Source organism: Tyto alba, unplaced genomic scaffold (assembly GCF_018691265.1).
Source record: "Tyto alba isolate M040663 unplaced genomic scaffold, T.alba_DEE_v4.0 Super-Scaffold_23, whole genome shotgun sequence".
Lineage (NCBI taxonomy): Eukaryota > Metazoa > Chordata > Aves > Strigiformes > Tytonidae > Tyto > Tyto alba.
Window position 1 is genome coordinate 22,935,057 of NW_024881297.1, and position 13,587 is coordinate 22,948,643.

Genomic DNA, 13,587 nt, shown 5'->3' on the forward strand with positions numbered 1-13,587 from the left:
TAAAAGCAGGTACATGTTAGAAGCCTGGATATTGTGGAGGTGCTAATATGTGGTAAATTTTTTTTTAATCTAAGCACACATATTTCAGGACCTGTTAACTTTTCTTTTACTTTAGTAAAGAGGTTTTAGATTGACTATTACATTGCAAAAAAATTCAGTGCAGATTATTTCAGTCACGCAGTGACTGATGCTCCTCACCTAGACAACTGCTTATCCAGTCAGCCAGGATGGACAAGGGAATGCTTTTTCAGATGTCCTCACATGGCAGAGCCAGGTGAGAGCCATTCTCTGCTGTGATAGACAAATAAAGAACCAAACACCAGGACCGTGATAAAGGCCCAGGACAGTTTGGCTCTTGGTTCTGATACCTGCAGAAAGAGTTGTATGTTTAAGTTACATACAATACAGCTGAAGATGTGCAGAGATCATTAAAATAAACATTATTCCATGATGTTGAACATGTGTGATGTGAAAATTGCCTTTAATCATAGCTACACAGCAGCCTTTATACACTCACCTATGATAAACCTGGCTTTCCATAATAAAATATTATTATGAATATGAAAATATAATCTGTGTGCAAAGACAGCACAACACTTCATTTATATTTATCTGTGGAACAATGGAACAGGCATACAGTGCGTTTCTCTAAAAGCTTTCATGAATGTTAATGACAGGGAATATCGCTTGAAGACAAAACTTGTTCCTAGGAAAATATGGAAATGGGAAACCAATAAAACATCATGTGGAAAGTATTAGCTTGCTGGAAAACTCTTTATGGTTTGAATCAATTTTTAGTTCAGCAGCACTTGTTAAAACTATAAATAGATAAATAGTCTCTTGCTTTCCTATAGCTTTCTTCCTCTTACAGTGTGCTTTAGAAGTCTTCACATTCAGTGATTTTTATTTTATTATATTTAGCTGTCAGTGCAGGCTCTCTTTCAGAGAACTACTTTGATATCAGGCTGCTTTATCTCCGTTCCTATTGTGATAAAAGCCAATTTAGAGTCACTTTCTTCATACAAAACAATGGAAAGTACAAGATATTTTGATGGTAATAGCATCTTTAAAAAGGGATGACCATCTGCCTTTATTCACTTCTGCTTTCAGTGTCCTTTTGAGCTCTACTTTCCCTATGGAAAGATGAAATCAATGAGATCATTTTCAGTTCTGTCAGCTGCGAAGATGTGGTAACCATCTTATAAGACAAGCATATGGCTGGGTCTTAAGGGCTTTTTCAAGCTGCGGATCCAAATATAGGCTGCCAAGTTGTGTATAGGAGCATCTGCCACTTAGGTTCCCCATCACAACGCCTCCCCACACCACCAGGAAGCCTGAGCTGGTGCCTGCTCTTTTCCATGTTGACATTTTATGGCAAGAGCAGGGCACAGAAATGCAGAGCTGCGTATCTGAAGGCTTAACTTTAGGCTCCTGAATTTTAAAGTCTTGAGAGTACTTTGGGAAAGATGAAACTTGCCCATCTAGAGGATCACGGCAGAAACCCAGTTGCAAGCTTCAGGGTGAACACAGAGGGAATTCAATGCTAAGCAGTCTCTCCAGGTAGACCAGGGAGCAATTACTTTGACACACACTTTGAGCCCACAGGTCAAGCAATGCTGTTTGCACAGTCCTTGTTGGGCAAGTCAGGAAGGACCTATTAGTACTTCATCTGATTTACTTTTACGCAGTCCCTGCCACAAATGTTATCTAGTAGGCCCAATGTCTCTGTATCTAGCTTTATTTGTGGTGTCTTGGCTTAGATGGCTTAGCTTCTGAGGAGCGTTGAGCAGGAATTGCCGCTATACATGGGGGCCTAACTGTGCCAGTGACTGCATCGGCTCCTCACATCGAACCAGAATGTGACTCCAACTTCAGCCACTTGATTTTTCTGCTGTACAGTGCTTCTGCCTCCTGCCTTTTGTGACAAATGCCATAATTTGCCTCTGCAAGCTGTTGGGAAAGCTTTAGTACTGACCAAAGCCACGGGACAGCTCAGTCTGGGCCTGGAGGCAAAGGCAAGGGGATGGCATGACAGGGAGCAGATTCACTGCCCTGCAGTCTGTTACCTTTCCAGATGCAAAAACTGAGGAAAATGGCATCAGAAAGGAATCTAGCTCAAAGGGACAAATTGTTTTTTGTTGCAAGTAGTGTATTTCATTGCCTTTATGGAGAAGCAGGATTGCAAAACGCAATTCACATCGTCCTTATTTTTTTCCCTTTTCTGTGGACACCAGTGCATCCAATGCATTGGAATGGTGACAACCATAGCAATGCCTGTGAAGTGGCTCCATATTAAGAGTGGCCAAAGTGGGGAGCAACTCCCAGAGCCGCATCTTATGTTTCGTATTGGAGGCTGACTCCTCTTTGACCTTCAAACATGATGACATTCTGGTAGTGGTGTGGTCTTGCCCATGCCTTCCTTCTACTGATGGCTCTGAAAAAGTTAGGTCTGTGCTTAAGCAAAAATATTGCCAAAGGAATTTGCAGTTAACCATTTACTTCCTCATCAGCCTCTAATGCAAGAAATACCAGTATATTGAGAGCTCAATAAGGCATTTTTTTCCCTAGGTAATTAGAACAGTCATGACAAACTTTCCCATGAAAATGTCTGTGTGGAGACAATTGTTCGGGTTCAAAAGGTGCATGACACTCGTGGCTAAAATCACTGTCAATCACAACTTTATTATATAGTGATATTTACTTTTTGTCTGGGGGTTTTTGTTTGCTTGGGGCTTTTTTGTGTTTGTTGGGTTTGTTTTGGGGTTTTATTTCCAAAAGCAAGACCCCCAAAATGCTTATCAAAACAAATACTGACCATTTTTATATACTTTTTGTTCTAAACCAAAACATGTCCCCCATGCCAGGAAGTTAACTTAGCTGTTCTAATCAAATGGATCTTGCCCTGAAAATCAGAGAGGGCAGAGTAGTACAGGAAAATCTGTGAATGTGCAGGAAGTTGAACTTGTTGCTATTTGTGAAGCGATTTAACACTGTTCAGAGCAATTTTATCTGGTCAACACCCCACTGGTGAATCTCAAAATATCTGCCGTGTTTATCTGAGAGTCTTCTGTAGCATATTTTCATTTGTTCTTACCTAGTGTTTGCTCTTACCCCCATTTTAAAACTTCAGTCATTTACTACCAGAGCCAAAACTGTTCCCCCCCCTACCCACCATGTACTGAACAACCAACTAATAAGCAGGGAGGTAAACAATTCCTGAAGTATTTCCTATGCCTAAGATAACTGTTGGATAGGACCCACGCTCCTAGCAATTGGAATCACTCTGAAACATGCTTTGAACAGACTTAAAGCTGCTGCTAGTATAATCAAGAGATTAATAGTTAAGTCAGTCATTTTTGCAAGTTACCCTCCCACATGAACTATTCTAAACTTGAAGACTGCTAAAGTGAGACATTTAATAAACATGAAATTAAAACAATCCCAGTAGCTGGATTAAAGAAATAGACAACTGTCTTGACTCTCACATCTAACACTGGCTGGAAAAAAATGGGTTTCAAAACTATTGTTGTTAGGTATAAGTGACTAAAGAGTACAGAAAATAATTTTTAAAAACTATGTCTTTATGAGCACTCTGAGTTAGAGAACTGGATGTTCACTGTGACTCAGGTTTCCCATTGAGAGGAATAAAAATTCTAGGTGTTCACAGGTTACAAGTTAAAAAAAGTGATTTATTTACATTACCAAGATGAAATTGAGTTACAGTAGCTAATAGGATAAGTGTTGCTAGTTAGACATTAGAAGAGGGATACGAACCCAATTTACTGGGCAAATTAATTTTGCTCAAACACTTGAGTGGGCACAAAGATAATAGCGCCTTTAGGAGACAAACTGCCTGCCTTGCTTGTGTACTCCAGTGTTTTTCTAATGATTAAATTTCTTTAGGCAAGCTTTTTCACCAGCCTAAGGAAACCAAAAGACATTGATAAATGTGCAACAGAAATAGAATGAAAAGAGGACTTAATGCCCTATCTCTCCATATCTTAATATTTGCTGAAGCAGTTCTGGTTCTTTTGCCCTCTGTAATTAAAATTGCGCTTCTGGATGCCACTGATTTGCAAATGTAGATAGGGGTTTCAGGACCTGAATAAAAAGCCCCTTTAAAAAATAATGTCCTGGAAAGCAAAGTAGCACATAAAGACTGATCACACTGAAGGGGAGCTGAAGCCTTTCAGCAGTGTTCGAGACAGTTTAGATATGGACTGAAATGCATTTGGCAGAATCCCTTTCCCTTTCGATAACGAGCTGTACTCTGGTTCACCTCACACCCAAGGATTTCACAGTGCTTGATAGGAGTAAGGTGAATGGTGTCTGGATGCAGTCAGTCACTGAACAAAGGGATCTTAACATGCTTGTTAGTCCAGAAAGTCTTCTGCTATTCCCAGAAATGTTTAATGTGAGAAAGGGGATGGACTTAAATGATATACCCAAGATCATGCTGCAAATTAGTAGCAAGATGGGAAGCACCTCACAAACAGTTCCCTTCTGGGACTATGAGGCTGACCTGCCTACCTGAAAATAAAAGAAAGCCAGACTTCTTTGCAGTGATCAGTTTAAGCCAATTTGTATTGAACAATTTTCTATGAGATTAATTTTTTTTAAAAAAAAAAAAAAAAAAAAAAAAAAAAAAGAAAGAAAAATCTTGTAAAGCTAGACTAAACTGTGGTTAACAGCATAGCGGTCATTCTTTGATGTGATGCTTTAGAGGAGCTGAGGCAGAACATGCTGCTTCTGTGCAGTTTAATAAAAATAAGCCTGTGAAACGTCTTCCAATGCAAAAATCCAAGACTCTCATTAACATCTAATACTGAGCCTTAAAATCACCAGACCTGAATACATGTAGATGAGCTGTATTCGTTAATTTTAACAGCATCTGTGCTCATTTACACCAGCTAAATATCTAGCCTAGCATTCAATATAAGCAATTTTCTTGTCCCTTCCCAATTAGCTCCATTACAGAAAATCTAATTAAATCATATCTTTTAGCAGGAACCAAGAATTCAAGAACTACATTTTTTCACTTAATTAAAAGCTCCTCATCTTGAACTGTTAATTTTCTGAAAAAGATATCCAGTAGTTATTCTTCTGATTTGGTTACTGAATGAAATGGCTCATTTACTCTGAGTTAGCTCTTGAACCATACACTTAGGCTCCAACTCTTGTGAAGAGCTTAGAAGATGATAGGAATCATAGCTGCTTTTCTCCGCACCTCTGGATAAAATCTCTTCAGGTACAGCTTGTGTTTCTTTTGGGCCCAGAGAGACATCTGGATGACCATCAGGAAAGCAAAAATGCCAACTACCAAGGAAAAAGAGGAAAAAAAAAGAAGATCATGTGTCTTTCAGTGTCTGTTTAGGTGAATACATGAGGGTTTATGGAAAAGTCTGCAGTCTCTTCTGTGGTCAAAGACAAGTTAACTCTGTCCTTGCCCTCAGCCTTGCAGTTGCTGATATACCACAGCCTGAGGCTCAGCCTCCACACCAGAATTCACACAAATGATGTTCACATCTGTTAGACACACCCTGTATCACCTGTATCACCATAAATCACAAGGCCTCCCTGGGTACGGTGCTGTCTCAACACAGAATTACCCGTGGCATCTCTCAACTATTTTTCTGGTTTGCTTTCGACTTATAACATTTCTTTGTTCTTACTTCTGGCTCCCAACCATAACAGGGAGATGTGCTGTACCTTCCTTTTGCATGGAAGGAGAGCTTGGCCCCGGAGCAAGTAGGCAGTAGGTGCACGAACAGATGTAGCTGCCTGGCAGCAAGGTCTCACAAAGCCTAACAACTGTAGATGCCCAGGCCACTGCTGTAGCTGTCAGGAGCCAGTAAGAGGTCTCTCGAGTACCTTTCCCTTCAGACTGAGTGGCACCAAATGATTTTAGAGGTGCTTTTTGCAAATTCGTTACCCTTTCTCCTTTAAAATGAGCTGGTGGGTCAGAAACATTCATTTGGCATTTGGTCAAGTTACGTTTGGGACTGTTACAGCAAGGATGAATGTGCTGCATATGCTGCTGCTCCCTCATCTTGTAAATGCAGCCCTACAATGTCCCCAAACTTTCAGGTCATCTCCATTCCAGACCCTAAAGCACAAAAATCTTGTATCTTATCACACAAAATCAAAGGTTAAATTTTTGCATGATGCAGTTTAATTCACTTTTGAAATTCCTTTCATTTGTAAACCACATGGGGCTACTTTTTGCAAGGAGCTTTTATAGATTTCTATTTTGGAATGGAAAAATAATTAAAAAGTGAATGTTCTGGAGAGCTCAGTCCCAGGGACCATATTTGTATGGGTATTTAGGTCTCTAAGGATGCAGGAAAGTACTGAGCAAGAGTTGCAAATGCTACTAAGCAGGATGCTGTTATGAGCTGGTTGCCTGATATAAGCAAATAGGGAAATGCTACCAGGAACATGCATGTCTTTCCTCTCTTGAAATACTAAGTACATCTGGTTTCCTCTCCCTATTAGAAGCACTATTCCAGGTTTACAATGGAAAGAAATTTTCCTATATCAAAATGATTGACTGTAAATTAATACAGACTTTTTTTTTTTTCTTCTAAATTTCAGAGTCTGTTTTCACTATGGAAACAGAAGAAACAATATCTCACAAAAAGCAGAGAGCTGGTTTTGATCAAAAGAAGGTGTTGCAGTAGTGTTCACACTCTCCGCAGCTTTATGAGGGTAGCACTTTGGAGGTTTATACAGTCATGTTACAAGGGGGATTTGATGGCAATATTTCATGGGCCATAAATTTTTTGGCAAATTTTAGATTTCCAGAATTCACTTCCCCTAACAACAATTTAGAGGCTATCTTCATTGTGTTTCAAACTTACCTGGCAGTGTTTGTGTCATCACTGTGAAACTAATCCAAGATCCAACCTGTTGCAAAGAAAAAGGCACCATTAATTGTAAAGCAAAAGGGCAAGTTTTCAAATGCTCTCCCTGGAAGAAGATGGGAGAGGAAAAGTAGATAGAAAGGATCCCCTCAGTGTGCTGGATGGGGAGAAGAGATGGGTGGTAAATCCTTGGATCACTGGGGATTCTGTAGTAGAGCAGAATATACACAAGAGACATGATATTGATGTGAGGGAAGACAAGAGTCTGGTGGAGAAACATTTGTGTGAGCAAGGAGACTCTGACATACAGAACATAATGACTGACACACAGAGGGACTGCACAGAGGAGTTGCAGATTTTCTGCAGGCAAATGCTGAAACACCGTAAGCACTTGCTCTTTACATATAAGCATAAGAAAGTCATGTACCTCATACGTATAGTTGGGACAGGATACCAGCAGGAAGAGCCACGTGAAGGGGTTGTATGTTGGACTTGGAAAACAGGTTTTACTTCCTTCATGAAAGAAAAAAAAAAAAAAAAAAAAAAAAGAAAAAAAAGAAAAAAAAGAAAAAAAAAAAAGGAAAAAAAAAACCAAACAGACAAAACCAGTTTCAATACAGGGAGGGGAACTGAACCTTATCACAACTTGCCTGTGTAACAGCCATCCCCTTGACCAATGCTCCCAGAGTAAAACTTGTTAGGAAAGTTTCAATGAAATCTTTTGAGACAGCAAAAACTGTATTTATCCTAGTGAGAATGCTGTTTAGCGAGCCATCTATCGGTTTTTACAGGAAGGTCTGGCATGTCCAAAGGATGCAACCTTTGTTCAGAGGAAGAGAGAGACAAATAGTTTAATGTGGATTAGCCAGCAGGCAAGGGCTAAGGGCGCTCTTCTGGGATATAAAGGATGCAGCTGTATCTTATTTAGCCTTACTCAGGAACGTGAATCTGTCCCCTCTTACATCATCATCCTCCATCCCAGAGTAGAACGGAAAAACAACTGCAGAGCTAACAGGATGAGACTCCATATCCACTGATAATGTTCACACAAAATACCACACATGTAACACTTCAATTTTAAGTTCTGGCAACAATATTATCTTTAATAGTTGTAGGCATTGAGAACGTAGATTAATTATTTGGTTCTTGCCGGTCTTAAGCTGAATTAGGTCCCTTGCAACAAACAACATAATCACAGCACAACAAAAGCTTTCCAGAATAGAAACTGACTTCAGCGTGTGAAGTTGATCATACTGTGGTGAAGTATTTTCTTGAATAGAGTGTTACAGTGAAAAATTATACTATTATTATCTGAAAATATATTTTACTTTCTAGTATATATAGTACAACTTTTATTCTCATGGTACAAAAATATCCTGAAAACCCATGCTTGGAGCAGCCTTTTAAGAGCATATATATACACTGATGCCTGTGTAGCTCTTTATGAGTCTGTCTTTGTATGGTTGCATATATGTGTGTGTGTGTACCTTTGCATGAGATGCATGTATCTAAAAACTTTGCAATCTAGTTTGAAAGTTTTTGAAACTTAATTAAAATGGAATCCTTTGTTGTCAGTCAACAGGGTGCTTTAGAGAACTTTCATGCTTAAATCCATATTTAAATTGCAGTTGTGTCTAATTAAGATAAACTTGCTATAAGCTTTGTAACAACAGTGGTGTTGCTAATGTTTCCTTGTCACCACATTTATTTTGAAGATGTTATACCAATGGCATGGTTCCATACTTCATCTTTCTTTATTCTGGATGAAGATACATAAATTACAGTATAACAGCAGAAGATGGATAGGTTAAGCACACTTCAGTCTTAAATAGACAAACAGAAAACAAAGACAAACCTGAATGATTTTGGTGAGCTAAAGTTACATTGATAAAGTGATTTCCAGCTTCACACATCTGCAAGACATTAAAAACATATTTTCAGTTGCATACCTAAAATGCTGCAGTAACTGCGTTGCAGTGCATAACCAGAATCCCCCCCCCGTACAATTTAGTCTCTGCATCCAGAAAATACGTACTCCAGAATGTCTCTCCCATGGAAAATATATTTTGTAATCATTGTCAAACGCACAAGTGTCTAGTGAGCACCACGGGTGCAGCCTGGGATGAAAGCCCATGTTTCAGCTCTGCAGAGCTCAGCGCGGGCTGGCCTTCAGTGTGCTGCCCATGCCCAGCACGTGGAACACGCCTTGGTCTGGGGAGGTTTGAAAGGCTCCCTGGGGTCTAAGGAATTTAGCAAGATACTTTTCTGAACTGAACATCTTTGTCAGGATTTGGATTTAATCCAGGATGCGAAGAAGCAGGTGAAGTGTTGACCACTGGTTTTGTAAAGGTGCCACGAGTTAATATGCCTGCCCTCTTCCTACACACACTTTGAAAGGTGTTCATCGTAACACCTTTGTTATGCTGGTTACGGACCACAGCAACCAGTTCTCTAGGTAAGTCATAGAGGAAGGAAAAACAAGGTGAAGGAAATGGTGGTGGTTTTCTGAAGGGCAGACTGGTCCAACAGATAGTAGTCTGGACTTGATAAATGAAGGGAGCCAGTATTATTCCTGGTTCTGCTACTCTCTGCTTATGCTATTGCCACCCCTAACCAACCTCTCAAACTTGGTCTTTAATATTTAGGTGGTTCAAACCTTTGGAAGAGGTACTATGTCTCCCCACTTGCTTTTACAGCATGTAATACAAGGTGATTTCAGATTTGCTTGTGGCTTTCAGTACTTCAGCAATTACAACTACCGTAGAATCAAAACCAATCACTACCCATATTTAAAGTGGGAACTGGTAGGAAAACCAGTTACAATTCCTGAAAAAGAAAGCCTGTCAGTACAGCAATCTAATTTTATGTTTTTCATTTTTTCCCCTGCTTTATGAAGAAAAACAAAATGCTGTATACATTTCAATCTCAGACTGAATTGAAGTTCTGTATTAATTTCTGGGTTTGAAGACTGATTTCTCCTCTCAAATTGAAAATATTCAGTGTTAAAAAGTTCTGTTTTCTTATACCATTTGTCATTCTAAATTTTGCAAGGCTGGAAAAAAATTAAGAAATTAAAATAAAAAGGAAGAGTGCTAGAACCTGGAGACATAAAAGTGTAAAGTCACAAAATTAATACAGAAAGAAGGAAACACAATTGTAATTTTTTTAAGCCAATTGTGAAAATCATCCATAACAAAATTCAATTAAAACTAATTGAAAGGAATATATAACTTCATTTTATATTGAAATGTGCAATTATCTGAAAGAATATTGTAGATAGCATTGCTGAAGAATTTTCCCCTTTTTGTCAGAGAGATTTCTGTGGGCTTTGTTAGGAAATTTTAAATCAGTTCTATTAGCAAAGCTGTTATTCTGCATGTAGTCATGGGTCAAATCCTGCAGTCCTTTTATGTTTTTTAATTACAACTAACTGGCTGTCATCTATCATAAACACCAGATGTAAAACACTAAATAGCCAGAAAAGGAAATTCTATTATGAAATACCATATCAGAAGCTATAATTCTAGCCATAGCAATAGAAGTAATTTTAATTTACGTACTTCCAATTATGAGCTAGGAACGTGATTTTTTCTCATTACTATTATTTTAAAGAAAAAAATTTTGAAGTTAAAAGTGGTTTTGTCAAACACTATACATAAATGTGCAATGCTCATACTATTGTGGAGCAAAAGAGATTCACACACTGTAGTTAACACCTACTAATTCTATAATCAGTTCTAAGTAAAACAAGCAAAGGGCATTTCTGCAGGGATCTTTCACAGAATCATAGAACGGTTTGGGTTGGAAGGGACCTTAAAAACAATCTATTTCCAAACCCCCACTGCCATGTGGAAGGACACGTTCCAGTAAAGAATTTCTTCCTGATATCTAATCTAAATCTACCCTCTTTCAGTTTAAAACTGTTACCCCTCATCCTATCACTACACCCCCTGATAAAGAGTCCCTCCCCAGCTTCCCTGTACCCCCTTTCAGCACTGGGAGGCTGCTATAAGGTCTACCCAGAACCTTCTCTTGTCCAGGCTGAACAACCCCACCTCTCCCAGCCTGTCCTCATAAGGGACGTGCTCCAGCCCCCCGATCATCTTTGTGGCCTCTTCTGGACCCTCTCGAGCAGGTCCACATCTTTCTTATGTTGGGGGCCCCAGAGCTGGACACAGCACTGCTGGGGGGATCTCACGAGAGCAGAGTAGAGCAGAGGGGGAGAATCCCCTCCCTCGACCTGCTGGCCACATTTCTCTTGATGCAGCTCAGGACACAGTTGGCTTTCTGGGCTGCAAGTGCACATTGCTGGCTCATAGTCAGTTTTCCATCCACTAACACCACCAAGTCCTTCTCTACAGGGCTGCTCTCAATCCACTCATCATGATTTTTATTGGCTTCCCTTTGACTCTGCAGCTGCATTCCGCTGTAATTAGCTCTTATGTCCATCTTTAGAAATGTGGCTGCTAATGCTCTCAATGGAGAAGTACTGCTAAATGTAAGCTAGTCCTTAGTCAGTGTCTCAGATATAAAATAAGGGCCAGCAGGGAACAGCAGAAAAAAGGCTTACCATATTTATGATGATAAAATATTGACATCTACATACTGTTCCCCCTGTTTATATTCTATGCGTAACCTATGAGAAAAACATCCCTGCAAAGCTCAGAGCAGGTTCTCTAAATATGAGAATCTTTCAGAAGAGCCTGCTGACACCCTTCAAATTACTCAGTACTGTTGTTTACAGCAGCTGCAGATGTATACACTTAAATCAGGATATATAATAAAGACAAACCTTAAAAGAGGGGAAAAAAATGAAATCTTCCAAATATTTTATTCATATGTTTTAGAAACCTGTGAAAACAGCTTCAAATTATTTTTTGTATGTTGCTATTTTAAATCCATTGTCTGGGAACCTGCCAGAACAATGTCTGAAAGGAAAAGGTTTTGAGTTTCCATGGGTAGGAAGTTCTCAAAAGAGCTGCAAGAATTCAGACCACAGACCAGGTGTTGATGCAGCTCTGAAGGGGATGGCTATATTTTATAGCAAATACCCCCCAACAGGACTCATCCCTTTGCTTGATAGCAGCATTTTCCATAAAAGCTATAGCAGGGCATGTTACATTGAGGTGAGGAAGGATGTTCAATTAGAAAAGAAGGCTTTTTCTATGCAGAGATTTTGATGTGGATTAGTTTTACTGGTAGCACTGAGTATTCAGACAAGTGCTTTTCTTGGTTTCAGGTAACCTCTGAGCTTGGGAAGGGTGCAGACAGTGAGGTACTGGGTGCACCCTTGCGTACTGCTGCCACAACCTCCTGTCTCCGCAGTACAAGATTATTGCTTTCAGCAGTAGAGCCTCACTGAGTGCATGAACTTACTTCTTCATGTGAGTATTCTTCTTGTCTTTGCTATGCCTTCTTAGAGCAGGAAAAGCTGATAACAGCATGGCCAACCCTGGAGACAAACACTGACACAACTGTGATCTTTAAGGGTCCCAATTTACAAAAGCATTTCAATATTGTTAAGGAGTAGTTTGAATAGTGTTTGCCTTTTCTGAATAGTGTTTGCCTGAAGGAGCCTGGACACATTACTGTCCCATCTTCCTGTTATATTTCTGGAAACTGATCTGTATCTGATTTTCAAAGAGGCTGACTGTTTTGGCTACTGACCCATGCTCGCTTGGGTAAGTCAACACTTAACATTTCCAAGTCCAATGCCCACAGAAGATGGAAGACAATATACATTTCCATGTGAGAATTTCTTACTGAACTTCTGTCTCACTATATGGTTTTGTTAATTCAAACATCAGGTTCGGTAGTCTCAGCCATCCTTCATCACCTGCACTTTCCCATGGCTTAAACCACTTTAGTGGGGATTGGTTTTAGTAGCTATTGAGGTTAAGATATTCAGGGTACACAGTACTATTGAAAAGTCTGACTAGGTTGTAATTCTTCAGTATTATAATAATGGCAAGTTTCAATCTGTCTAAATATTAGTGTTTTTACACAACTATGAGTAGTAATAATGCTGATGGGGTTCTCATGGCTCTCAGATACAGTACTTCATGTTAAGCTCTGTATAGATAAATACTACTAGGAGACTTCCTGGCCTAGAAACGTTAATAGATTATCACTAAATCCAATCAAAGGGCACAGGGCTGTGGGTGTGTGTGTATATATATAGACAAACGTACAGCAGCATTACTGCATTTTGCTAAATGGTGAGTTACTCCTATTCCACAGTCATTAATAAAACTTTATTTTTGTACGTACCAGAAAAGCAAGGGCGGCAAAAGAAACTTGTCTGTGGCCAAAGGCTAGAAAATAGAATTAAATTATAAATTGTATTTTAAGGTATGCACAAGGTTTGCTATGAGTGAAATTTATCTAGTGGGGAGGAGCAGAAATACTTCTTTCCTCAGAGGCTCTGCAGAATGACTATTATCAAATGCAGTATGAAGACAACACAAATAGTAACAGCACTCAAGAAATGCCAGTCTCTTTACTGTCCTCAAGGCAGTTTTCACCTAGCTTTTTTCTAGTATCTGCCAGCTTCATATGTCCAAGTGCTTTGTCAAAGCAGGTGGTGGTGTCAAATTGCTTGGAAAGGCAAGGGTGGGGATGAAGTGAAGGTCAGCGGCAGACCCAGGCCAGGAATCACAGCCTTATCCATAAGCCCTTCTACCTCCATGAGCAAAGAACACAGACATAAGCTATAGAGTACTTT

General features: G+C 39.5%; 1 protein-coding gene across 3 annotated transcripts in view; it reads right to left on the reverse strand.

The window, feature by feature from the left end:
* Positions 1-3,668: 3,668 nt before the first annotated feature.
* TECRL (trans-2,3-enoyl-CoA reductase like) overlaps positions 3,669-13,587 on the reverse strand; it is a 103,813-nt gene continuing 93,894 nt past the window's right edge. For all 3 annotated transcript variants that reach the window (XM_042797154.1, XM_032997870.2, XM_032997869.2), the window contains 5 exons: positions 13,134-13,177; positions 8,719-8,776; positions 7,291-7,376; positions 6,861-6,906; positions 3,669-5,316 (listed from right to left, as the gene is read on the reverse strand). In XM_042797154.1, the coding sequence (XP_042653088.1) occupies positions 5,189-5,316; positions 6,861-6,906; positions 7,291-7,376; positions 8,719-8,776; positions 13,134-13,177 (362 nt within the window). In that variant the 3' untranslated portion in view covers positions 3,669-5,188. The remainder of the gene's footprint in view (positions 5,317-6,860; positions 6,907-7,290; positions 7,377-8,718; positions 8,777-13,133; positions 13,178-13,587) is intronic.